The sequence below is a fragment of the Saccopteryx bilineata genome, chromosome 3 (assembly GCF_036850765.1).
Source record: "Saccopteryx bilineata isolate mSacBil1 chromosome 3, mSacBil1_pri_phased_curated, whole genome shotgun sequence".
NCBI classification, from domain to species: Eukaryota; Metazoa; Chordata; class Mammalia; order Chiroptera; family Emballonuridae; genus Saccopteryx; species Saccopteryx bilineata.
The window spans coordinates 124,444,521-124,470,889 of record NC_089492.1 but is presented as its reverse complement, the minus strand read 5'-3'; the positions used below and the strand labels follow the sequence as shown (position 1 = coordinate 124,470,889).

The window sequence follows — 26,369 nt, the reverse complement described above, 5'->3', positions numbered from 1 at the left end:
TTCCCTCGGAGGTGATTCTCCCAGATCGCTCTCCCGCCACTGGGAGGTGTGATTTTCCTGATCCTTGTCCTTTCACTGTGAAAAGCGGGGTTTTCCTTTGTTTATTCGCTCGCCTGTCTTTGCAAGCCTCCAATAAATGGGTAGTGGCTCCACGCTGTCTGGCTCCGCAGTTCCTCTACCATCTGCCCAAATTCAGCGCAAACCTGCATGGCCTCAACCATCAGCATTACAAACACAGAACTAGTGCCAACACTAAGAAATTGGTACGTGTATATTACTATTAACTAAACTCTGAATTTTATTAAGATTTCACCAATTTTTAATACTAATGTACTTTTTATGCCCCTAGGTCCAATTTAAGATATCACACTGCATTTAGCATCTAATAATTTTGTAAGAAGAAGATTTAACAATAATCCTAACAAAAATTTGATTCTGTCTTGATTCATTCTAAGAATTAGTGTGTTGCAATTATATCAGAATTTTGTTAATATATGATAAAATAAAAATTTAATCATATTATTTCTTTCAATTTTTAAATTGGAGAGCTGAGCAAACCATTTCTTACACAAGTTGCTATCAAATTTACTTCCTATTTGTAGAAACTTAACTTTAACAAGTTTTTTATGCTTCTAACTATGCTGAGATAATTGCAAGTGATGGTTAGCGAGACTTCCTTAAAATATGCAAAAGAAAACCCCAACCCATGCTATTGGGACATGTGAATAAAATAATAAGTAAGTTTGATGTCTGTATAATCAGTGGAACTGTGTGTGATATGCATGTCGATTCTTTGAGCTACAAATTAAATAAATTAATAAAGCAAAAATAGTTTTGATACAGAATAGACCCCTCAGATAAATACCCTGATAGTAATGCACTGTCAGATATTAATTATTCTCCGCCTGACTCTTCTTGCACAAATATATATAAATACTTTCAAACAGATATGCAGCATTGTAATTAAAAAGTTTTTCATTCATTTCAGGAGTATCATATTTCACCACTATCAATTTTATAAGTTTATGAAATGAGTCCCAGGGGATATGTAGCTTATATATTTGGAGTAAGGCAACTTTACATTTTTTTGGTTCAATAAATAACTCGCTTAATATCTAGGAGAGTTAACACTTTCTGAGAAGCCAAACGCACTTCTCTTCTTCATATAATTTTTACTGAATTTTGGCAGTAAGCTAGTGCCAGAAAACTATTGTGTGTCATACGACACTACACATTTATTTCTCAAGTACCTAAAGGCTTCAGCTAGTGTGGCCTACCTTTGATTCTGACTGGGCTCACTGATGTGTCTGGGGGATGGGCTCTGAGTCAACTGGTTTAGGCTGGGCTTGGCTGGGTGACTGGGCTTTGCTCAGTGTGTGAACCCTGGTGCCCCAGGCACAGTGGGCTCCTGAGCCTATCTTCACTGTGATGGCAGAAGCACAAGAGAGCAAGCCCAGATTTTCAAACCTCCTCTTGCATCATGTCCATTATTATCCCATTGACTGAAAGAAATCAAATGGCCACACTCAGAATCAAGGGGTCAGGAAATGTACTCTGCTTCCTGCTGGGAGGAACAGCAACATCACCTGGCAAAAGGCTCAGACACAGAGAGGGCTGAGAACTCATGGATCTGTTTGTTTAAACTATTTAGCCTTCTTAACAGTAGCCTAGCTTTTAAACTTTTAAAAAAAATTTTATTTATTAATTCATTTTTTAGAGGAGAGAGAGAGAGAAAGAGAGAGAAGGGGGGAGGAGCAGGAAGCTTCAACTCCCATATGTGCCCTGACCGGGCAAGCCCAGGGATTTGAACCGGCAACCTCAGCATTCCTGGTCAACGCTTTATCCACTGCGCCACTACAGGTCAGGCAACAGTGGCCCAGCTTTTTTTTTTTTTTTTTTTTTGGCATTTTTCCGACAGACTCCCGCATGCGCCCGACTGGGATCCACCTGGCACACCTACCAGGGGGCAATGCTCTGCCCATCTGGGGCGTTGCTCTGTTGCATCCAGAGCCATCCTAGCACCTGAGGCAGAGGCCACAGAGCCATCCTCAGCACCCGGGCCATCTTTGCTCCAATGGAGCCTCAGCTGCGGGAGGGGAAGAGAGAGACAGAGAGGAAGGAGAGGGGGAGGAGTGGAGAAGCAGATGGGCGCTTCTCCTGTGTGCCCTGGCCAGGAATCGAGCCTGGGACTCCTGCATGCCAGGCCGACGCTCTACCGCTGAGCCAACCAGCCAGGGCCTGGCCTAGCTTTTAATACTGAAGATTCAGTAAAGCCTGGTCTTGTAAGGAATACATATGAGAACATTCACAAAGCCTTAAATTGCAAAATATGGCACTTAATTTCTGTCATAAAATTTAGAATAATTTTAGAAAAAACCTACTATTTGGTAGGTTGGGAATCATAATTTTATAGATGCTACAAATTAGGTTCAGAGCTCTTAGGTTCATGAATCACACAGACCCACACCTTTGATGAGGACTAATTTCTGAGTCTTAGACCAGGGTCTCTTTTTTACACTTTGAGCATCAGTCCAAAAAACTCAGGCCATTCTTGGGAATGGCAGAAGGCAGTTTTGAAATCATAGCATGAGCTACATAAAATTCAAAGGAAGGATTCATTCTGAGTAATAAATAAATGTCTTTATTTTTATAATGCCTGTAAACATTAATTTTTGGGGGGAGGGTATTATTATGTGGCAAGTTTTCAGGGGATTTCAAAGGAATTGGACAGGAATCAATTTCTTTTTTTTTTTTTTTTTTACAGATACAGAAAGAGAGTTAGTGAGAGGGATAGACAGGGCGAGGGATAGACAGGGACAGACAGACAGGAATGGAGAGAGATGAGAAGCATCAATCATCAGTTTTTCATTGCGACACCTTAGTTGTTCATTGATTGCTTTCTCATATGTGCCTTGACCGTGGGCCTTCAGCAGACCGAGTAACCCCTTGCTTGAGCCAGAGACCTTGGGTCCAAGCTGGTGAGCTTTTGCTCAAACCAGATGAGCCCACACTCAAGCTGGTGACCTTGAGGTCTCGAACCTGGGTCCTCTGCGTCCCAGTCCAATGCTCTATCCACTGCGCCACCACCTGGTCAGGCAGGAATTAATTTCTTAAATAAGCATTGCTTTATCACAATTATTTTTTCACATGGCTAATTCTAGGAAGGTATTTAAATTCTATCTTTATTCCATTTTTTAAATGTAAATCATTTAAGACAATAAAGCACAGTGAAGTGAAGATGAATGCTGTGATTTGAATGTTTGTGAACCCTCACCCTCCCTGTGCTTCATTCATATGTGGAAATCCTACAGCTCACAGTAATGGAATTAGGAGCTGGAAGTTTTGGGAGGTGATTCAGTCAAGAGGGTGGAGACCCCATGATAAAATTAGTTACCTTATTAAAGAGGCCTGAGAGAGTGCTCTGCTTCCTCCAAGTGAGAATACAGAAGTCAGCAATCTGCAATTAGAAGAGGGCCCTCACCAATCGTACTGGTACCAGTGTAAGATGACCATTTTTACCGTTGTAGTTAAAAAATAATGTGAAGAGATGGTTTAAGGTGGTGTGAATATTCTATTTTCATTTAGCATTTATTGATGAGTCTCACCTGAGTTGATAATTATGGTGACTGTAAAATGACAATTTTCTTATGCTATCATTCAGAAGATTAAAAAAAATCTAAGATTTTACTTTGATACTAATTGGGAGCCTGATTTTGTTATACATAGTTTGAACACTAAGATGTAAGAAATGCCCTAAATCCAACATCAGAGTTTTCTTTTTTTTTATTAACATTGTAATTGTCTCATGTTATTGGTGATAATATTCCTCCTGTTTTGGTGATAATATTATATAGGGATAGTTACTGTTACTAATAATGTTTATTAAATGCTTGCTTTGTGCCAGGCACTGTGGTAAGCACTTAACAGTGTCTCATCTTATCCTCATAGTACCTACAAAATAGGCACTATTATTGTCTCAATTTTCCAGGTGAGAAAACTGAGGATCAGAGAGGTTAAATAACTTGGTTAGGGCCACAAAGCTTGCTTGCTTTGAAGAGCTGCTGTGGCATCATCATTTGTACTATTAATATATCATAGTCAAGAGGATGGAACTAATCTGCACTAGGAACGTGGTCAGTGCCTTCATCTTCCACTTCCAAGGGCAGCTATATTGTTACATAGCCATTCTTTCATTGCAGCCAAGGGCTGGAGTATTCACTAGTGTCTTGAGGTGAATTCAGCCTCCTGATGTGAAATGGCATAACAGAAACTGCGAAGTAGCATAATCCAGTGGTTTTCAAATACTATCGGGAGGGATTTTCTTTCCTGTGATTTGAGGTTTTGAATAACTTCCTTTTTTTTAAGTTTTATTGAGATATAATTGACATAGAACATTGTATTAGCTTAAGGTGTATAACATAATGATTTGATATAACATATTACAAAATGATTCCCACAATAAATTTAATTAATGTCCATCAGCTTGCCTAGTTACAATTTTTTTCTTGTGATGAAAACTTTTAAGACCTGCTTTCATAGCAACTTTCAATTATACAATGTAGTATTTTTAACTGTAGTCACCATGCTGTGCATTACATCTTCACGGCTTATTCATTTTATAACTGGAAGTTTGTACCTTTTGACCACCCTCACGCATTATGTCCCCCCCTCCCAACCCCCAGCAACCACCAATCTTTTCTCTGTATCTATGAAAATGGCTCTTCTAGATACCACTGGATGATTTTCTTTCCCCATTACTCATTAGGGGCTTCAGCAATACTCAAGCATGAATCAGGAAGGTTTAAATGTTGAAATAAGAGATGGTAGGAGAAAAAAGTGCAGTGAAGGCAGAGATTGGGAGAGCAAAGTGGAGTGAACAGAAGGAAAAAAAAGAGGGGGAGGTATGCCCAGAGGTAAATTTGAATAAAATGTTAGGAATGTAAAAATGATACTTAACCACTTCTGCTACACTTTCAATGAACAATATATGCAATTTTTGTAATTATTTTTTCCTTTTTATGTTTGTTCTGTGTTTACTGAAATGTAAATGTCAAGATTTTATTTTTAGATTTTAATTTTTTACTTGTTGATTTTACAGAGAGAATTGGGGGACTGGAAACCAAGAAGCATCAAGTTATAGCTGCTTCACTTTAGTTGTTCATTGATTGCTTGTATGTACCTTGACCAGGCAAGCCCAGGGTTTGGAACCAGCGATGTCCACCTTCCAGGTGGAGGCTTTATCCACCGCGCCACCACAGGCCAGCCTCAATTTTATGTTTTCTGAAACTAATAATTAAAAATCTGGGCTTGCATTTTGCTTCTTTTTCTCCATCTTTCAAGTACTTAATTTTTACTATATTTACCAGATTATCTCATAGTGATGAACTAGAAAAATAAAGAATTTGCCCTTCATCACGGATAATTTGGGAAGCGCTTTCGAGATTCATTTTAAGGATGACAATGGTAGCGTAGTATGAACCCGAACAGTGGAATGAGCTTCAGTGAAAGTAAAAACCTGAACAAAGCTTTAGTGACGACCACTTTTTTCCAATTAAATACGTTCAACTTGTATTACGGGGTTTGGCCAAACACAAATTTACAAAAAGGAGTCCAGCGTCTGGTCCCAAACGCCTCCACAACGTTGGCCAGAAACACTATTTTTTATTCAATTTATTGGTTAATAAAACCGCAGCTCCCAGGTGTATGATTCTATAACTTAAAACGTCCCCTTCGAAAGCAGAGGGAACATAAACGGAGGGGCTGGGCAAACAGCGTGAGGTCATCAGAAAGCGGCGCCGGCGCCTCGTTGACGTCACCACCGCCGACTGCTTTCCGGAAGACGGGAGTGGAAGGCTGGTGAGGTATTATTCAAAGCTAGATTTTGCTTTTTTCTCCTGCTGTTCATAGGTCATCTGTTTGCCTGGGGTCCCCCTTCCATCCTCCGGCTGGCTGTGAGGGGCGAGGTCGAGCCTCGTAGCCTTCTGCGAATGCGAGCTCGCGTACCCGAGCGGTGGGGACAGCATTGGGGCCGGATCCCCACTTGGCCTGTCCTGTGGTTGCTTGCAGGTTTCATCTTACCTGCTGTAGAACCAGCCGTTAGCTTTTTAAACGCTTCTTAGCTCCACCTCTCAAATATTGGAAGGCGGAGAATTTAAAAACACATGACTTCATAATTTCCAGCTGCCTTCCATCCTTGTTTAAGGAAAGAAGGTAAAGGGGAGAGCTGAAGGGGAGTCACTTTCTATGCCACCCACTTTTATCCTGCACATTCCTAGTCACCTGTTGCCTGCTCTTGCTACATAGCCCACCCGCGATTTGGGCTAAGTTCGATCTTCACTTGAAATGAATAGTGGATAATCCTAAGAAAATAGTTTTACTTTATGGCCCAGGAATGTTCATTGTGATTCAAACGTCTGTTCGCTGTTCGAAAAGATCTTTAACGTCTTCCTGTTTGTGGACTGATGTTCATTTTGGCGGGATAAAGATGTGTCTGTCCCAGTGAGATAGATGTTTGCTACCTACATGTTAACCTAATTGGACTGATAGTAGATTGAACTGAGACTTGACCTTTTGTTTACGTTGGATCTGAAAATAACTAGATCACCGTAACTGAAACTCAGAGAACCATTTGCGATCGTTTGAAATGAACTCATTGCTTTGTTGAAAGATAATGACAGTTTGAAAAATGGTTTTTCAAAATAAAACAATTCTCAGTCAAAACATGTTAGAGCTGACTTCAGGTAGCTGTGTTGTATATATCACAGCTTAGAGGTGATGGTTTTTCAGAACAGCTTTTTACATGCCTCTTTATTATCTCAGCTTTTCAGGCAGTTGAGCAGTTGAGCAGTATGGCTCTAAATAGTGCACAGTGGATTAAGGTATTTGATTGTTTTCACTTTACTAAAGTAATAACTGATGTTACTAATATATTGAGTGCTAATAGAGCCAGCCAGTGTTCTAATATTTTAATGCTTTACCTATATTATTCATTTAAACTGTACAATAGTTCTGTATACTGTTATGATTATTTTAGAGATAAGAAAATATACTAAGCAAATTTCATGGTTTTAGAAGGTAATTTTACTGCTTTATAATTTTGAAAACACTTCAAATTAAACATTAGACTTAAACAATAGAAGTAAATTCATTGTAATCTGATGTAATCATTCACCTCAACCTTGAGCAGCATCTTTATAATTTATATCACATTCTATTATCAGACTTTGGAATAAATTTGTTTTTAGAGGTTAATATCTTTAAAAGGATGAAGTCTATCTTTTCTCAGGGATTTTACTGTAAGTCTGAAGGAGCATTACAGGTAACACGAACATGGACTGTCTGCCAAAGACAACAGTATTTATTGAGAGATTATTGTATGTACATTGAACTATTATTTTTAAGGATAATGCAGTGCAGCAAAGTCAATACAGTAATTGAATTCTGGTGCAACATCTGTAGATGTGTTTCTAGTTTCAAAAAAATTATATATTGGCTTTGTTCTCTCACTTAATTTAATTATGTGTAGTTCTACTTGGCATAGGGATGGAAACAGATCCAGAATGTACATTATATTTTTGTTAGATCTATGTGGTGACTTCCTAATATTTATAAGTGCAACTTCTAGTATGATATTAAGATTCACCAAAATTTGATTCTAGTTTACTTTCATTGATTTTAGCCAGTTAACAAATAGTTACTAAATACCTAATATGTGGCGAGACATGCTAGTCATGTGGAGATACAAATATCATGCAACATGAATCCTGCCTTGAAGAAATGGCTTACTGGGTAAATAACCAATGGAATGTTCTGAAAAGAGGAGTGATATGATCTGATTCAGCTTTTTAACAGAATCACTCTGGCTGCCTTAATTAGTCAGGAGACCAATTAGGAAGGTGTTGTAATAATTCAGATGAGATGATAATGGCTTCAGAGTGGAAAGAAATGGATATGGTGAGTAGCAGTTCAATTGTGGATGTATTTTGTAGGTAAAGCGTATGGATTTGCTTATGGATTGAGTGTAGGTTGTAAAAGTAAGATGATTGTGAAGGGTTGGGCTTGAGCCTCAGTTAATCACCATTAGTGGAGAAGTGGAAAACCATGGGAGAATCAGGTTTGGCGGGTGCAGAATAGGAGTTCACTATGACGTGCTAAGTTTGAAATGTCTGTTAGTCATTCTCGTGGAGATGTTGAGAAGGCAGTTGAGTCAAGTCTGGAGTTTGGTGGGGAGGTCATTGCTGGAAAAGAACATTTGGGAGTGAACAGATGGCATTTAAAAATGTAAAACGAGAGAGTCACTGAAGGAGTGATTGCAAACAGAAAAAAGAAGCAATAGAACTGCATCTTTAGGTATTTTAGACTTCATAGGTTTGAGGAAAAGAACTAGCAAAGGAGGCATAATTAACAGCTCGTGAGGGACAAGGATAATTTTGAAAGTCTGGGTTGTGGGATTCAGAGTGAATTGTTTTGTTCTAGTTTGATGGGTCAAATAAAATAAAGATTGACACTTGGATTTATCAAGAAACACAAAGAAGGAGTATTATTGCTGGATATAACTATTGTATATGTATTATGACTATGTCTGGAGAACCTTGGGAGCAAAGAGGAAGAAGAGACTACAGTGGTACCTTGAGATACAAACAGACCAACATATGAATTTTTTAAGATATGAGCTGCGACTTGGTCCGTATTTTTGTACGAGATCCAAGCGAAATTCCGAGATAACCAGTCGTGATTTGAGAAGCTGCCACTAATTGGTGCGTTGGCGCACGGGTCCAATATCGGCAGTTTGATATACGAGTTGACTGACTTATGAGCTCTGTTACAGAACGAATTAAATTCATACCTCAAGGTACCACTGTACTTTTGTTTGGGAGATATGGAAGCCTTTATAGAAGAGAATGCATTTGATTGGGTTTTAAGGGATTAATAGGTTTCACTAGGCCCAGAAGATAGGGGAGAGGGTATTCCAAGCAGAGGAAAAAGCCTTACTTCTCTTTATTTCAAAGCCATACCTTCCAGTCAGCTGTTTTAAAGATTCTTTTGTCCTTCCTTATCTTTCTGTTGTGCCCACTAGCTAGTTCCTCATTCTGGGTAACTATTCTTCTAGGCCTATTGAATATTGCTAAAGAAATTCACAAAAGACACAAATAAAGCTACCCAACCTCACCCGGGCCCTCTCTCAGTTTCCTGACAATTTCTTTATCCCTATTCTCTTACTTTTATCAGTGAAGAAGGCTGATAGGAAAAAATTGATTCATTTGAAATATGGTGTTGGGGGAGAGTTCTGCGGATACTTGGGACCACCAGAAAGACTAACCAGTGGATCCTAGAGCAAATTAATCCTGAAACATCTATGGAGGCAAAAAAGAGAAAACTGAAGCTGTCCTACTCCAGGCAATGTAGTGAGAAGGCAGGGTTCTCTGGAAAAGACAATAATGTTGGGAAAAATAGGAGGCAGCTGGAAAGGAGGAAAACCAAACATAAGATGGATTGGCTCCATACAAAAATCCATAGGCACAAGTCTATAGGAGCTGAGAAGGACTGTTGAGGACATTGGAGACATCACTCGTATTGGGTCCCTGGGAGTTGGAACCTTAAAGAAAACGTCATGCAAATTCAAGTATGGCTCCACACTTGTATATCTTTTTTCTTGAACACAAATATCTGTTTTTCAATTTCTGTTCACTTTAATATGTCTCAAGACTGTATACTCTACTTCATACTTTTGCAGTGCTGTTGGAGTTCTTTATTGAATGAGTACATCATAATCTCTTCAACCAGATCTTGTTTATGGGCGGCACATAGGTTGTTCCCTGCTTTAAAGTTAAAGTGTTTTAAAGATTTGCAGTGGTTGTCCTTGAACATTATCTTGCGTGAGATATAATTTGAGAAGTAAAATTGTAGGGTCAAAGATTTGCACATACATAATTTTGAAGCATAGGGCCTAACTGTCCCACAAAACGCTCAGTTTACACTACAATTAATAGTGAATGAGAGACTGTTTCTCCTCACCTTTGCCCAGACTATGTACTATCAATCTTTTTAATTTTTGCTTGTTTGGCATGAAAAATAGTATCTTGTTTTGTTGATTTATGTTTCTTTAATTATGAGTAAGATTGAATAACAATGTTTATTGGTCATCTGATTACTTTTATTTGTGAGCTGCAGGTTTTCTTTGTTCATTTTTCTTTTGCATTGTAGGGTTGTTGTTTTTTTGTTGTTGTTAAATTGATTTGTAGAGGCTCCTTTTATCTGTCTTTATGTTGCAGATCTTTTCCTCTAGTTTTCCATTTGACTTCAAACTTTGTTGATTTGCTTATTTATTTTTTATGCATATATTTTTATAACAGCCAGGTAAAGATGTAAGACATTAGGATTTTTTTTAAAAGGAAATTTGTGACATTCTTAAAATAGTTATGGACACTCTGAAATGTCAGCCTTTGTTGGAAATGTCAGTAACACAAACCTCATTTAAAGCCTCAGCTCTGTCTTGTTTTCATGAGTTTTGTTGGTAATTGTCACAGATCTGATGGCACTTCGTAGCCTCACCTTCAATTATATTTGGAATTGAGACGAGATATAATAGAGCTGCTTAAGTATTTTAGATCATATTTCAGATTTAGATATCTCCCAGTTTATGAACTGAATTGTATTCTAAAAGTTAACTTGTGAATTGGCTATCTAGTTTCACTGTAGAAATAATGTACATAGGTTTGATGTCTTTGCTCTCAGTGTAATTAATCCATGAAGACTAATTTTTTTTTAAAGCAAATTTAAGATATTATACACTTTTACCCAGGGATGTTTTTCTAATACAACTATGTATAATGCTGTTTCCATAGTGACAGAATTATCAGTAATTTCTTGCTGTCACCTAATACCCAAACCATGTTCATATTTCTTTCTCTCAAAAAAATATCTTTTAACAGTTGGTTTATTTGAATCAAGATCCAAACAAGATCTGTACATTTTATTTGATTTTATATTTCCTAAGTCTCCTTTAACTTTTTGTAGTCTGCTGCCCTTGCCTTTTAAACAGTTTTGTGTTCATGTCATTTACTTGTTTTAGACATCAGGTCAATTGTCCTATAGAGTATTTCTAATTCCAAGTTTGTCTGTCTGCCTTCTGGTGGTGTTAATATGTTTCTGTTTTCCATATTTTCTGTAAAATGGAAGTTAGCTCTGAAGGCTCAATTAAATTCAGTTTCAGCTCTTTTGGGAGTTGGAAATGCAGCACAGATGATGCTGTTTACATCATATTGCTTCACATCAGGAGGTTCATAATATGTTTTTCTCTTTTTTTTTGTATCTTTCTGAAGCTGGAAATGGGGAGGGAGTCAAGACAGACTCCCACATGCGCCCGACCGGGATCCACCCGGCACTCCCACCAGGGGGCGATGCTCTGCCCATCTGGGGTGTTGCTCTGTTGCGACCAGAGCCATAATAGCGCCTGAGGCAAAGGCCATGGAGCCATCCCCAGCGCCCGGACCATCTTTGCTCCAATGGAGCCCTGGGTGCGGGAGGGGAAGAGAGAGACAGAGAGGAAGGAGAGGGGGAGAGGTGGAGAAGCAGATGGGCACTTCTCCTGTGTACCCTGACCGGGAATTGAACCCGGGACTCCTGCACACCAGGCCGATGCTCTACCACTGAGCAAACCGGCCAGGGTCCTCTTCTTTTTTTTATAATATGTTTGTGCAACTTTGAGTGAAGTGGAGATAGATCCATGTATTCAGGTAGTATTAGCCTCCCCCTCTGTTACAAACTTCCCTGTTGTCCTTTTATTGGTTTGTGATCATTGCCTGAATCTTTCATTTCATTAGGGGTTGCAAAATGTTATTTTGAAGAAAAGTTGATATTTCTTTCACATTTGTTAGCTGGAATTTGACATCTAGGTTTATTTCTTGGGAACCTGACAATCGAGTAACAAAGCTGCTATGGGAAAATGCTGTGAGCACAGCAACTTGAAGTGCCAAAAGTAGACCTCTCTTTGCTTAGTTCTGGTGGCTTAAAAGAGTGTGGTGATCTCTTTGATGCGTTAGCTTGGCTAGTGCTCTCCCCAGATAGTCCATGAAACACCAATCTAGGTGTTGCTGTAAGGGTATTTGTAGATGTGACTAAAATCCACAGTCAGTTGATTCAGTTGACTTGAGGAAAACTATTCTAGATCAGTGGTCCCCAACCTTTTTTGGGCCACGGACCTGTTTAATGTCAGAAAATATTTTCACGGACCGGCCTTTAGGATAGGACAGATAAATGTATCATGTGACCGAGACAAGTGTCAAGAGTGAGTCTTAGACGGATGTAACAGAGGAAATCTGGTCATTTTTTAAAAATAAAACATAGTTCAGACTTAAATATAAATAAAATGGAAATAATGTAAGTTATTTATTCTTTCTCTGCGGACCGGCACCAAATGGCCCACAGACCAGTATTGGTCCACGGCCTGGGGATTGGGGACCACTGTTCTAGATAAGTCAACTGACTTAGTCATTGAGAGACTTTAGAAGCAGAGCTGAGACTTACTTCCCTGACAGAAGAGGAACTCCACCTCTGGATAGCAGCCTCGGTTTGTAGCCAAGTTCTAGTGTGGCCCGCCCTGGAGGCCTGCCCTACAGAGTTTGGAATTACAATACTTAGCCAGACCCCACAATTGCGCAAAATCATTTCTTGTAATAAATCTCCTCATATATTTATCGCCTGCTGGTTCTGCTGCTCTGGTTGAACTCTGGCTGGTACCAGCAACTCCCCTGACTCTCCTGTTCTCTGACCCAATGGGGTGAGGAATGGAGGTAGAGTCGGAGGACCTACTTAGAGTTACCATTGTAATGAATTGCTCAGGCTGGGACTCCTGAGAGAGAAATGCAGAGCTGAGTGGAACTGCAGGTGTAAACTGAGACTGTCCTGGGCAAATTGTGCCATAGAGACATTCTGTGTGTCAGCCACCAGTGATAGATACATCAGTATGACACCACACCCTGAAGTTGCTTATAGTCAAAAGAAAGGCAGGTAAATCAAGTGATGTTACCAGATCGTGTTTCAAATGACATTGTTTATTTAGACAGAATAAGAGGATGCCACCCAGAGGGGTAAAAGGTTAGAGTGATTGTGGCACATTTGGAAAACTGCCCTCATGGCTATAACCTTAGGATTGGATGAGGGAAACCATGAAAGATGAGGTTAGTCAGACAGGGGACACATTGTAATGAGCTTGACATCTATTCCTGTGGGGTTTGGAGCTTATCTTCAAAGTGCTGGGGGACAATTGCAGAATTTTAAGCAGAGGCGCATACCATCGCCAGACTATTTTATAAAAAAATCATATTTTGTAACATTCTAAAATTTAGAATGGGAAGAAACTGATAGAAGAAAGACTATTCAGGGATTGAGAAAATCTAGTCAGTGAGGAGAGAACTTGTGTAAGGATATTAAAGCTGCTGTATTTGCAAAACTGATTGGATTTGGGGCCTGAGGAGGGAGCGAGGGGTGACTCCTAGGTTCCTGGCTGGACTGACCTCCCAGGAGTAGAGAATCGGGAGGGAAGGGGGTGACTTCAGTTGTGTGTGTGATGCTTGCACTCCTCCTTTTCTCCTGTGGGTTCTATCGCCTCCGTAACTGGTGAGTGGAGGGAAGGAGCAAAAATGTCCCATAGAGCAGTGGTTCCCAAACCCCGGGCCGTGGACCAGTACCAGTCCGTGGGCCATTTGGTACCAGTCCGCAGAGAAATAATAACTTATATTATTTCTGTTTTATTTATATTTAAGTCTGAACGATGCTTTATTTTTAAAAAATGACCAGATTCCCTCTGTTACATCCGTCTAAGACCCACTCTTTTTTTTTTTTTTTTTTATAAATTTTTTTTTTTTTTAATTTTTTCTGAAGCTGGAAACAGGGAGCGACAGTCAGACAGACTCCCGCATGCGCCCGACCGGGATCCACCCGGCACGCCCACCAGGGGCGACGCTCTGCCCACCAGGGGGCGATGCTCTGCCCATCCTGGGCGTCGCCATGTTGCGACCAGAGCCACTCTAGCGCCTGGGGCAGAGGCCAAGGAGCCAACCCCAGCGCCCGGGCCATCTTTGCTCCAATGGAGCCTTGGCTGCGGGAGGGGAAGAGAGAGACAGAGAGGGAAAGCGCGGTGGAGGGGTGGAGAAGCAAATGGGCACTTCTCCTGTGTGCCCTGGCCGGGAATCGAACCCGGGTCCTCCACACGCTAGGCCTACGCTCTACCGCTGAGCCAACCGGCCAGGGCTAAGACCCACTCTTGATGCTTGTCTCAGTCACGTGATACATTTATCCGTCCCACCCTAAAGGCCGGTCCGTGAAAATATTTTCTGACATTAAACCGGTCCGTGGCCCAAAAAAGGTTGGGGACCACTGCCATAGAGATTACTGTGCAGGGGTTCCCCTTCTCTGCCCTGAGTCTCAGCCAGACTGCTGAGGGATGAAGAGAAAGAAGCACATTTTCTCCTGCCCTCTTCCACTTTGCCACCTCTGCAGCCAGGCTTTGGAAGGAGTAGGTGGAGGGGTGAGGAATACGGATAGAACCCAGACAGGCAGGGGTGGGTGAGTTCTGTTTCTTCTCTGCACATTTTACCATGTACAACCTTGGGCAAGTTACTGAAACTCACTTCCTCATCTGTGAGGAGTAGATGAGTTAATGTGTGCGGTGTGCTTAGGCTAGTGTCTGGCCGGTATGCAGCGGTGTTCAGATGTCTGCCATTGTGCTGATACACTGCTCCCTCCTGGGGCCCCTGGGAACGGGGGAGTTTATGTAGCTCCCTTTTGCAACTCTTCGTGTGGAAGGAGCCAATACAGGGGTTGTCCATATAAGATGTTAGAAGAAATCATTTGAATTGGGGGGAATTTTTGATAATAGAAGAACCTTTATTTTTTAGTCTGTCTTTGTCATGCTTATTTTTTTAGATAGGTGAAAGGCAAATGGTTCAGTTCAGATTTAATGAGGGTAATTATTCTTACTTACTGCCTTACTTTCAGTGTTTCACCCTAACCCATTTTAACAATAAATAGCTACTTGTTTATTGGGGCTTAGGGACATGGAATAATTGCAGGAAAACATCTCCATTATGATTCTAGAGAGGGAAAATATTTTCTAATAAAAAAAGTCAGATGAAAAATTTACATTTAAATAATGGTCTTTTTGAATTTTTATACTTGCAGTATTTGTTAAAAGCCAAATACTTTATTAGTATATGCATTTATTTAAATTTAATAATTATTTTTTATTACAAATTTAACATGCTTTTTGAAGTAACAACTTAAACACTGAAGAATGAAGAGTTAAAAAAAATGAGCCTGCTTTGATCCTATTTCTTAATCCCTTTTCAGAGAGAATGTCTATTTCTTATGTCTCCTTCAAATCTTTTTTAGTATCTCTACAGATACAGCTTTTTAAAAACAATTGGCATATGTTAAATATATTACGTGTTGTATACAGTGTTCTATGACATTTTTTACCACTTATCATTATGTGTTATTACATACAGATTTACTTCTTTCTCTTTTTCTTTCTTCTTTTTTTTATACTGTGAACAATATTTTATTTAGTAATTTTTGTGTGCAACCGAAACTCTGGGAGTTCAAAATTAACATTCTTGTCCATGCACCTCTTGTAGACATCAGGAAAAGTTTCAGCCTTGTGCTCCATGTATTTCTGCTGGGCTTTATCCAAATGAATCTTCATGAGCCAACTCATTTTTAATATTCTTTTGGATGGAATGTGCTACAGTTTATTTAATTGTTTCCCTAGATTATTTTTAGTATTTTGTTACTGGTCATTTATTCAACAAATGTTTATTGACTGCCAGGCGGTGCTAATGAACAAAACACAAACAAATTCTGTTCTCATGTAAGAAGTTAGCATCTTTTGAGGTGGGCAGACAATAAGTAAATATCATGAATATGTCAGGTGTTATTGAGGACTGTAAGGTAGAGGAGATAGGGAGTGCAGGGTCTGAGAGGTAGGGTATGATGGGTGGGCCATGTATTTTAAAAGAGGATGATCAGGAAAATTTACCAGTAGGTGATGTTTGAGCAATGAGCTCTGAGACTGTTGGTGAGAGGGGGAGCAGGACATTCTAGAAAGGGGAGAAATGCAAAGGCCCTGAGGTAGGGGAATGCTTGTGCTGATGGAGGAGGAGCAATGAGGCCATCCTGCCTAGAGTGGAATGAGCAAGGGGTAGAATGGGAGGAGCTGAGGTCACAGAAAGATGCTGAGAAGGCAGGTTGTGTTGGGCTTTATAGGACATTGTAAAGACTGTCTTTTACCCTGAGTAAGGTGGTAAGCCTTTGGAAGTTTCCAAGCCAGAGGTATGATGTAGATTTGGAATGACCACTCTGCTTTTTCTTGATAATAAACTACTGGGCTGGAAACAGGGAGGCCATTTAAAAGGCTAGTGCAATAATCTAGGTGAGGCACAACAATGGCTTGGACTGGCTTGGACCAGGGTGGCAGCAGTAGCAGTGGTAGGATGTGGTCAACTCTGAATATGTTTTAGACAGGCTAAGAGAGAAGAGAGTCCAGGGCCTCTCTGAAGTTTTGGGGCTAAACAACTGGAAAGGTGGAGTTACCAGGAAATGAAGTGGGGAAGACTACAGTAGGCAAGATTAAGCATTTGGCTTTGGGCATATTATGCTTGAGAATCTATCAGTATTCAACCAGAGGTATTATTGAGTAAGCAGTTGGAAATGTAGACTTGGAATTCAGTAAGGAGGCCAGGCTGGAGACACAAACCTGGGAGTCATCAGTGTTTCAGTGCAATTTAGAGCTCTGAGCTCACCTATGGAGTAAATTAGAGAACAGACTCAAGGACAGATATTGAGACACTTCAAGGTTAAAAGGCTGGGTATGAGAAGGGTGCTGCCGAGGACACCAAGAAAGCACCCAGTGAGGTAGGAGGGAAACCAAGAAAATATGTTGTCCTGGAAACCAATGAAGGGAGGCAGTGAAGTCAGATGGTGAGAACTGAAACCTGACCATTGAACTTAAAAATGTGGCTAGGTGGGTGACCCTGACAGGAGCAGTTTTGAGTGAGAAGTAGTAGGACTGTGTGTAGTAGATTTCAGAAAGAATGAAGGAGAGGAATTGGACTGTTAGTATAAGTAGTCCTTTTGAGGAGTTCTAAAAGGGAGATAGACAGTGGAGCGTTAGCTGGAGTGGGAGATGGAGTCAGATGTTTCTTGTCTAAGATAGAGAAATAAAATGTTTTAAGAATTATGGGTAATGATTCAGCAGAGGGAAAAATTGATGCAAGAAGAAAGTGGGGGAAATTCAGAGAGGAGTTTGAGGAATCCATTTTGATAGATTTGTATGAATGTATACAAAGATTTCTGGAGGCTAGATTCTTAAGAGGTTTTCCAGAGTCAAAGGGTATATGCATTTAAAAAACCTGTAGCAATTTATAGTCTACCTTCAGTTTATACCCTTTTCTAACATTGAACTTTGATAATCTTTAAAATTATTACCAATTTGATGGGTGCTATCCTCATTATTTTAATTTGATTTATGCTTTGTAGCAACTCAGTTTAATCTAACTAATCCTTTGTGGTATTTTGGCAAAATATTTTCTCCCAGGTTGTTTCTTTTAACTTTGCTTATGCTGTAATTTTACCATATAGATGCTTTTTAATTTAGTTTTTATGTAATTCTGTCAGCCATTTCCTTTTATAGCATTTGGATTATATAAATATTTTATATAATGTTTTTAATATGTTTGTTCATTTACCTTTTACATTTATCTGGAATTTTTTGTGTGTATGTTGTAAAATAGGTGTCTTAAGTTTTCTATCTTTTTCTATGTTCTTTTTTTAATCTTTATTTTATTTTATTTATTCATTTTTTTTTTTTAGAGAGGAGAGAGAGACAGAGAGATAGAGAGAGAGGAGAGAGAGACAAGGGGGGAGGAGCAGGAAGCATCAACTCCCATATATGCCTTGACCAGGCAAGCCCAGGGTTTTGAACCAGCGACCTCAGCATTTCCAGGTCGAGGCTTTATCCACTGCACCACCACAGGTCAGGCCTCTTTTTCTATGTTCTTAACCAGTTAAATACCATAAGAATGAATTGGTTTTTAAAGGTTTGAAAAAAATTACTTATATTTTGGGTTTGGATCCCTTTTGGAGGCTAGGTCTTTGACTTCCTTTAAATTTTTTCCTTATGGTTAATGATCTCTTTGTTTAAATACTTCTTTTAGGTTAGTTTTGGTAATTGATAATTTTTTCTCAGCAACTAATTCTTTTTATTTGTATTTTCAAATATATTGGTTTAAGATTTTACATAAAGCAGAGCAATACTGCATCTTCTCTGTACTTGCAGTATACCCCTGTTCTTGCACTTGGATCTGGACAGCAGATGCTGGAGCCATTCTTTGACAGTGCTAGGGGTTGGTTAGCTGTTTTCAGCCCTTGAGGCCAAGCTTTTACTGCCCTTGTCTTGGGGTTATTCGTAGATTCTTCCCCTTTGTTCGTAGGAGATTGTAGGCTCCTTGTTTCTATTGTCCAATTTGCTCTTTAGCTTACAAAAGTTTCTACTGTTGAGGCTAGCTGATGGCTATGTGCCTCTTTTGGTTTTCAGCATTACTATGGACTTAATTTGATATTTCTTCTATCATTTTGGAGAGAATTCTGGGAGGGATGAGACAAATCTGTGTTTTCAGTTAGCCTTTTGAAATAGGAAGGCATAGTTCTATGTGGTTTTCTTTTATCATTGTTCTTTGTTTAATTGTTGGTTGCACAGTAGTTGGATAGTAACTTTACAGCACAAGTAGTGAGAGTCAGATGGACTTCACTTTTTTTTTTAAATGAATCCAGATGTCTCAGGGGAGTACATACTTGTTGAATAGAAATGTTGATATATTGTGACTAAGTATTCAAATAGTACTTTTCAAACTTAAATGACCTAGTCATAACATTTAGAACCTAAGGGTCCTTTATAGATCATTAGACCATTTTATAGATGAGGAATTTGAAGTCCAGAGAGACTCAGTGATTTATTTGAAGTAACAAAGTCATTGATCAAGCAAGATGTAAAGCCCACATATCTTTACTTCAATTCTGCTGTTCTTTGTGCTGTTTTACCACATTCTTGCTATTTTCTTTAGCTATGTAATGAAAGAGGTATTTTCAGTTAATTAAAAAAATAATTTAAAACCTAAAGATGGTACATATGTATGGCTTAGAAGTGCTTCTGAAATCTGATCTTAGAAACCACTTGAAATACACTGATGTGTATTTTGCTTTTTCTCACATATATATTAAATATTATGATATAAATGTGAATTTTAAAAGAATGGGCTGTCAGCTATGCTCTAGCCTAAATGAAAATCCTGTAGTTTATTTCTCCCAAACTTCCTCTTTTCTGCTTTATGTAATTTATGGATTTTTTGAATTTCTTCTTAATATTTTAAAGAAGCTTAAGAAATATATAAATATAGGCTTGAAAAATTATTTTAGTGATAAATAATCATATTTCAGACCTAGCATTTCTCATTTTTTAATTTAATATACCCTGCTACTAGGTCAACACCTAAATATAGAAGGGCTCTAATACATGTTTTTTGAAAATAGAAGAGCTTTGCTTATCATTTTTTCAGCAAGCATTAGGGGATATACTCATCACACTTTCATTCCTTTGCTTGATCTTTAACTTCAACAGAAATTTCCTTAAATGTAGAATTTTGATAATTGATATTTCATGTGTGGCAGTCATGTCTTTAGTTCTCAAAAAGCATTGAGAGTTTGATATGTGTAGCATTAGTGACCTTGGGTGGGTCTGTTCCTTGTCCCTCCGCCCCCACCCCTGCCCTTCGAGCAACTTAAGAAGAAGGGAAGTTTATACATAATAGCTCTAGAATTATATTCTAAGATTTCTTTAATATTTTTCCGGTTTTAACTCTTTTAGCACTTTTGAAGTACATGGTATGACCTATGCATTTTTCTTTTGTAACTTAAAGAGCAACCTTTGTCTCCAGTGTAAATTCTAAGAATTTACTTCTTTCCAGTTGGTCATGATGGCAGGAGAAGAAATGAATGAAGACTATCCAGCAGAAATCCATGAGTATTTATCAACATTTGAGAATTCCATTGGTGCTGTAGATGACATGCTGAAGACTATGATGTCTGTTTCTAGAAATGAGTTGTTGCAGAAGGTACTTTAAAAATGTAATTTCTAAAAATGTAATTCATAAAAGAGTGCTGTGTTAAGAAATAATGATATATGCATGATCCTTTCCCCCGTTATTTCAATTTTATAAGTATTGGGGTATTTTTAGGAGATAAAACTCCAACCTTAGGACATACCTTTTAGCTATATTTTTATTTTGACAAAAAAAAAAAAAAGCCTGACCAGGCAGTGGTGCAATGGATAGAACGTCGGACTGGGATGTGGAGGACCCAGGTTTGAGACCCTGAGGTCGCCAGCTTGAGCGCGGGCTCGTCTGGTTTGAGCAAAGGTCACCAGCTTGGACCCAAAGTCGCTGGCTCAAGCAAGGGGTCACTTGGTCTGCTGAAGGCCCCCGGTCAAGGCACATATGAGAAAGCAATCAATGAACAACTAAGGTATAGCAACGAAAAACTGATGATTGATGCTTTTCAACTCTCTTCGTTCCTGTCTGTCCCTATCTATCCCTCTCTCTGACTCTCTCCTTGTCTCTGTAAAAAAAAAAAAAAAAAAAAAAAGGAGCACTCCCAGCATTCTTTTCTACAGACTCTATCTTTGACCTTTTAAGTATTACAATGATGTTATCAGGGTTTCTGGAAACCCTATAGGACAAAAAGAGTAAATTGACTTTGACAGTCTAAAACAAATCTCATTATGTTTCTTCTGTCTTTGGTATTGCCTAAGCATTTTAGCCTGCTTCTTATACATAAATGCATCATGTACAATGTTTATATTGATAAATTACTTTTGACGTACAAAGCCCAGATCGTAACTCCTCAAATTAAAATAATTCAAAAGAATTTTTCTTGCATTATACACATTCCTTGTCTAACTAAAGATGGTACTCTGAATTGGAAATTTGTGGGCAAAAATCACTGGTTAACAAAACTTTTTCTTTTTGCAAATGATTTACAGATCATTTGGCTATTGGAGTATTAGAAGTGAAAAAAACATTTGCATTGTGCTTGGTGAAAGTTTAAAATACGTGATGGTCCTCAAAATTTGAATTTCTTCTCTTATCTCTTTCTTTAGTTGGACCCACTTGAACAAGCGAAAGTGGATTTAGTTTCTGCTTACACATTAAATTCAATGTTTTGGGGTACGTATATTACTTTGGAGCTAATTAGAAAGCAAATTATTTATTGAGTCAAGGGTGATTTATTCTTTAATTGCTAGCAATTTATATATAGTTATACTTTATGACAATTTTAATAGTCAGATATTTATTTCTTTTAAATCATAATACCATATGCCCATAAACCACACACATATTTATTATTACATAAAGGTTGAATAATTTAAAATTTAATCAATCATATGTGTGACATTTTTTTTGTAACTAGAGTTTCTTTAATTAATGCTCTTAATTAATAGATACAGCATTTTATTTCATGAAATCTTTCTCTTATAGTTTACCTGGCGACTCAGGGAGTCAATCCTAAGGAGCACCCTGTGAAGCAGGAGCTGGTGAGATGGCAGGGGGCTTCTTCCTTCCCGGGTCTGCTCAGTGTTCCCAAAGCCAAGCCCCAGCACCTCCACCACACTAACTGGAGAGAATAAAATCATTGCGGGTTGAAATTATGAAAGCGAGTCAGATTTCATCATGTCCTTAGTTTTTCTTAGTGTTGTCAGAGAATTGGTGTTTCATATATTATATAAATCTCTGGATGGGAAAAATATGTTATGATTCTAGTAATTATTTATAACTTCCATATTATTTTTCCTATAAATTCTTGAAATCTTGTTCATCTCTACAACTGCATTTTTTTAAAAAACTCTTACACAATTCTTAAAAGTATATTCTAGTTGATTTACTAGCAAAGACGGGAAAGCTTCTCCCCCACCTTTTCAATTCTTCCATTAATTCATTTTCTCAGCAGTAAAGAATTCAGTTCAGCAACAAAGCTAAAAGCTTTTTTGGCACCAGTTGTATGTGTACTGTCCAGTAATTCTGCATTAGTGACATATTTACAACCTGTAATAAATCTTCTAGGTTTGTCTTTGTATTCCATTTGGATGTATAAGTACTGTATATAAGGTCTGGTATCGTAGAGTTTTTGCTGACTTCAAAAATGAAATCAAATCATTCAACTTAAAAGAGAAAAATTAGAAATCAAACTATGGTTACCTTCTTGACTTGGCTTTATGAATAAAAATATTAATTTATTCTTTGTGTTTATAAAATATTAGATAAATAGATTTGTGAAATACACTTGACACTATATTATTGTCCGTAAGTCTTACGGTATTTGATATGTATGTTATGTACAACTTAGTAAAGTGTATATAACAGTTAAGTAGTTGGTCATTTAGTTTTAAAAAATGAATAACCAAATCTGTTGTCTTCATTTTGTTAATGTGTGAACTAAGATAGTTTCTCCTTTTAAAGTTCTTGAGGGAAAATAAATTTATTTTTAAAAACAGAAATTGTGATAAAATACTTAAAACAAAGTATAAAGCAATATGATACACAGATCTTGATCTGAGTAGTGATATTTGCTTTAAGTCCTAAGAGGTTCTGTTTTCAACTTTCTAATACAGGCTTTACATTTATAAAATATTTCTCTTTTCTCTTAACGCAGAGTTATTGTGAGTATTTTAATATTTGGTTCTGTCATGGAAAAGATAAAATCTTTCTCCCTCAGAACCCACTTTATGGAGTAGTACATTCATATTCTGGACAAGGGTTGACAAAGTACAGGAATTCATGAACCTTTTCTCTTTTTCTGGCCTTGTGACAAACATCACTAATTGATCATAGAGTTAGTGTGTGAGAGATGTATCATGAATGGGGAAAGACATTGAAAATAGTGAATTCATTCATTCAACAAATACTTGTGTGCCTGGCAGGAGCTAGGCATTATTTTTAGTGAGGTGATTTCCTCAGTGAATAAAGCCAATGAATATTCTTGCCCTGTGGCAGTTGTCGAAGGAGACACACAATTAACATAATAAAACAAACAAATGATAACTACATATAAATATATATGTTAGGGGAAATATAATGTATGTTGTGGGAAAAAGCAAAACAGTCCGCTGTAGGGAGGAGTGTAGTGTCTTGGTAAGATTGCCATTTGAGGTGGGAATGGTCAGCCTGTTACAGGAGATTGCTGTCTGAATTGACTGGGAGGGAGGGGGCAGTGGCTGTGGGTGTTCAGTGTTAGGTCCCCTGGGCAGGGCTGGGGTGGGAGCCTGCTGTTAGGACTTGGCTTTCTCCTCTGAGAGAAATAAGGGGCTGTGAGTGGGTTTTGAGCAGAGTTGTCAGTCTTTTACAATTAAAAAATTGGGAGGATCTGCAGTTTTTGGTGCATGTTTATGCCACTATTTTGGTTATTTTAATGTAACTTGCTTTTAAAAAAGCAATAATCAATCATTTACTCTATTTTATGCTTCTCATCACCTTCACTTCTCTAGATGAAGTATAGTGTAGCCCTTCAATCTGGTTAATGATCTCAAAAGATTTTAATGGTTTAGCAACCTATTTTTTTTCCTATCTTGTTAAGTCTGACTAGAACTGTATAGCATTAGAAAACAATGCTTATTAGTCAAAACTATGAAATTGAATGAAATACCTTGTGTTTTCATTTTGCTTATTTTATTTTATTTGTGACACTCCAAAGTAACAACAAAAATCAATCCTCCCTCACCCATGTCCTATTTAGAAAAACTTAGCAGAGTTTAGTTTATATGTTACAAGTACATGAGAGTTCTATTTTAGGTATAGACTTTAGATAAATAAGAGCTAATATGTAGATTTAGATTAATGCTAAGTCAAAGAAAGTATAACTACATATGAACAGTTCAGTGTTTATTGCTGTAGTGATGTCAGTCTAGTTTTCCCTCTTTTGAAACACTCAGACCACTCTTGTCACTTTTTTGGGGGTATTTTTCCGAAGTTAGAAGTGGGGATTGGTGGCGGCAGACAGACAGACTCGCGCATGCGCCCAACCGGGATCCACCCGGCATGCCCACTAGGGGGCGATGCTCTGCCCATCTGAGGCATTGCTCTGCTGCAACCTGAGCCATTCTAGTGCCTGAAGCGGTGGCCATGGAGCCATCCTCAGCACCCAGGCCAACTTTGCTCCCATGGAGCCTTGGCTGCGGGAGAGGAATAGAGAAATAGAAAGGAGAGGGAGAGAAAGGAGATAGGGAAGGGTGGAGAAGCAGATGGGTCCTTCTCCTGTGTGCCCTGGCCAGGAATTGAACCTGGGACTGCCACATGCTGGTCCGACGCTCTACCACTGAGCCAACCGGCCAGGGCTGAAATAACTTTTTAATATCTGTGTTTCCCTAGACCAGAGATTGTCAACTGGTGTGCTGCAAGAATTCTTAAAACATGCAGCCCTGGCTGGGTAGTTCAGCTGGTTAGAGCATCGTCTCAAATTACCAAGTTTGTGAATTCAATTCCTAGTCAGAGCAAATATAAGAATCAACCAATGAATGCATAAATAAGTGGAACATCAAGTTGATGTCACTCTCTCTCTCTTTCTCTTTCTCTCTCTGTAACATCTATAACAATCAAGAACAAACATGCATACCTGATTATTTAGTGGAGGACACTGACCTCTTTTCCCGTAGAATGTCAAATTAAAATATAACAGCAGCTAACACAATAGCCATCCACTGTGAATGAATCAAAATTATACCTATTTTTTGTCAGATCAGCAAAATATATATTTTATGTCTGCTGAAGAATTTTAGTAATTAGTTTATGTGCCATGAGATGAAAAAGGCTGCAAATCGCTGCCCTAGTGAACGCCAGGAGAGCATGTGCTTGTCTAGCCTGTTCGCTGGCACTCCTAGTTCCACTCAATCAGCGATAAATACATACCTATTGATGTAACTGGGGTGCAGTGTAATAAAACTCAGTGGTGGTGAACAGCTTAGTAAATCTATTGCCTTTCTCCTTTTATCTTTAAGGAAAGAATCAGAGTGTATATGAACAGAGTCAAGGAAATAACAGACAAGAAAAAGGCCGCCAAGCTGGACAGAGGCGCAGCTTCAAGATTTGTAAAAAATGCCCTCTGGGAACCAAAACCTAAAAATACACCCAAAGTTGCCAATAAAGGAAAAAGTAAAAAATAACCTTTTGGTTGTGATGTACACATGTTCAAAAAGTACATCATTTTTATTGTTTTACACAAAATTGTTGATTATGTGGCAATGTGTGGTTTAAATGTATTCGTCATTGAATTCATATATAAAATTTACATTGGAATTTGTGATGCTAAATACATTTTTCCCCAGAAAGATTAAGTTATCTGTATTGATTTTCCTACAGAGCACTATGAGGTTTCTAATATAGTGGTATATTTTATATTTATAGTTTACCATCTCTCTTGACAGGACTCTTATTTCCTTATATAGGTCAACCTTTCAAGTACCATTTTATAAGCAACTATGAAATTTAAGTTCAGTGTTTCATAAACATTTGTCTATTTTAAATATATAATGACTTTATGAAGTATGCTTTCTGAAAGCTGAAGTTATAAATACATTTGTGTCACTATATACAAGAAAAAGTGAAATGACTTAAATGTTTGTTGTTTTTTCTGTATAGTTACTTCATCTTGTTTTTATGATTTTGAGAATTATTTCTTTTGATACTTGAAGTGTGAATCTAAGTCTTTATAAGGTGATATATTAATTTTTGGCACTTTGCCTCTTTGTCCTGTTTAAAGTAAAATATATTCTCATTAATTGTAGATGGGAAATGTGGTTTTATATTGATGGCTGAATTTTGGCATAATAACTATGTTCTAACAATAAAGGCTGGAAATGTTGTGTAGCTGACCGGTTTATTCTTCTTTTTGGAGTAAACTTACCCTTGAAAGTAGGAAGATAGGTTTTAGAAATCATTAGGAGTAGAGAAGTTCACAAGTTTTGTTCCTGATGCATAGTGCCCACAGTGCTACCGGTCGACCTTTTCCAGGTGGATACACGAGTCAAGTGCATGCGACTGTTTTGGGACAACTCTGTGTTACGGAGCACCACTCAAGCAGAGGAGAAATCCAAATGAGATTATATTGTGTTTATATTCTGATTTGTTTTTCTGAAATATTTGTTACAGAGAATTCTAATATTAAAATTATTATTTCTGTCTAAGCCTATGAATTTTAATTAATATTCTAATATTTCCAGTGTTTGAATCATATTGTGTGTAGGGATGCCAAGTACAATAAAGTACTTTAAT

General features: G+C 38.2%; 1 protein-coding gene across 5 annotated transcripts; it reads left to right on the top strand.

Moving 5' to 3' along the window:
* The first annotated feature begins 5,798 nt into the window (after window positions 1–5,798).
* C1D (C1D nuclear receptor corepressor) lies at window positions 5,799–25,964 on the top strand. Of its 5 annotated transcripts, XM_066267269.1 has the most exons (6): window positions 5,806–5,861; window positions 17,869–18,031; window positions 20,019–20,165; window positions 21,209–21,275; window positions 21,588–21,643; window positions 25,097–25,964. In XM_066267269.1, the coding sequence occupies exons 3-6, from the start codon at window positions 20,025–20,027 to the stop codon at window positions 25,259–25,261; spliced, it is 429 nt and encodes a 142-aa protein (XP_066123366.1). In that variant the 5' UTR covers window positions 5,806–5,861; window positions 17,869–18,031; window positions 20,019–20,024; the 3' UTR covers window positions 25,262–25,964. The 5 variants fall into 5 exon arrangements, with proteins under 5 accessions (XP_066123365.1, XP_066123367.1, XP_066123366.1 ...); XM_066267268.1 differs by lacking the exon at window positions 17,869–18,031 and having other exon boundaries at window positions 5,799–5,861; XM_066267270.1 differs by lacking the exon at window positions 17,869–18,031 and having other exon boundaries at window positions 5,803–5,856.
* The last annotated feature ends 405 nt before the right edge of the window (window positions 25,965–26,369 follow it).

Excerpts from the sequence above, each read along its gene's own strand:
- C1D (XM_066267267.1), top strand. The coding sequence starts at position 6,849 with ATGGCTCTAAATAGTGCACAGTGGATTAAG. Across the intron at positions 6,879-20,018 it reads ATAGTGCACAGTGGATTAAG|TTGGTCATGATGGCAGGAGA; the intron begins GTATTTGATTGT and ends ACTTCTTTCCAG. Across the intron at positions 21,644-25,096 it reads ACCCTGTGAAGCAGGAGCTG|GAAAGAATCAGAGTGTATAT; the intron begins GTGAGATGGCAG and ends TTTATCTTTAAG.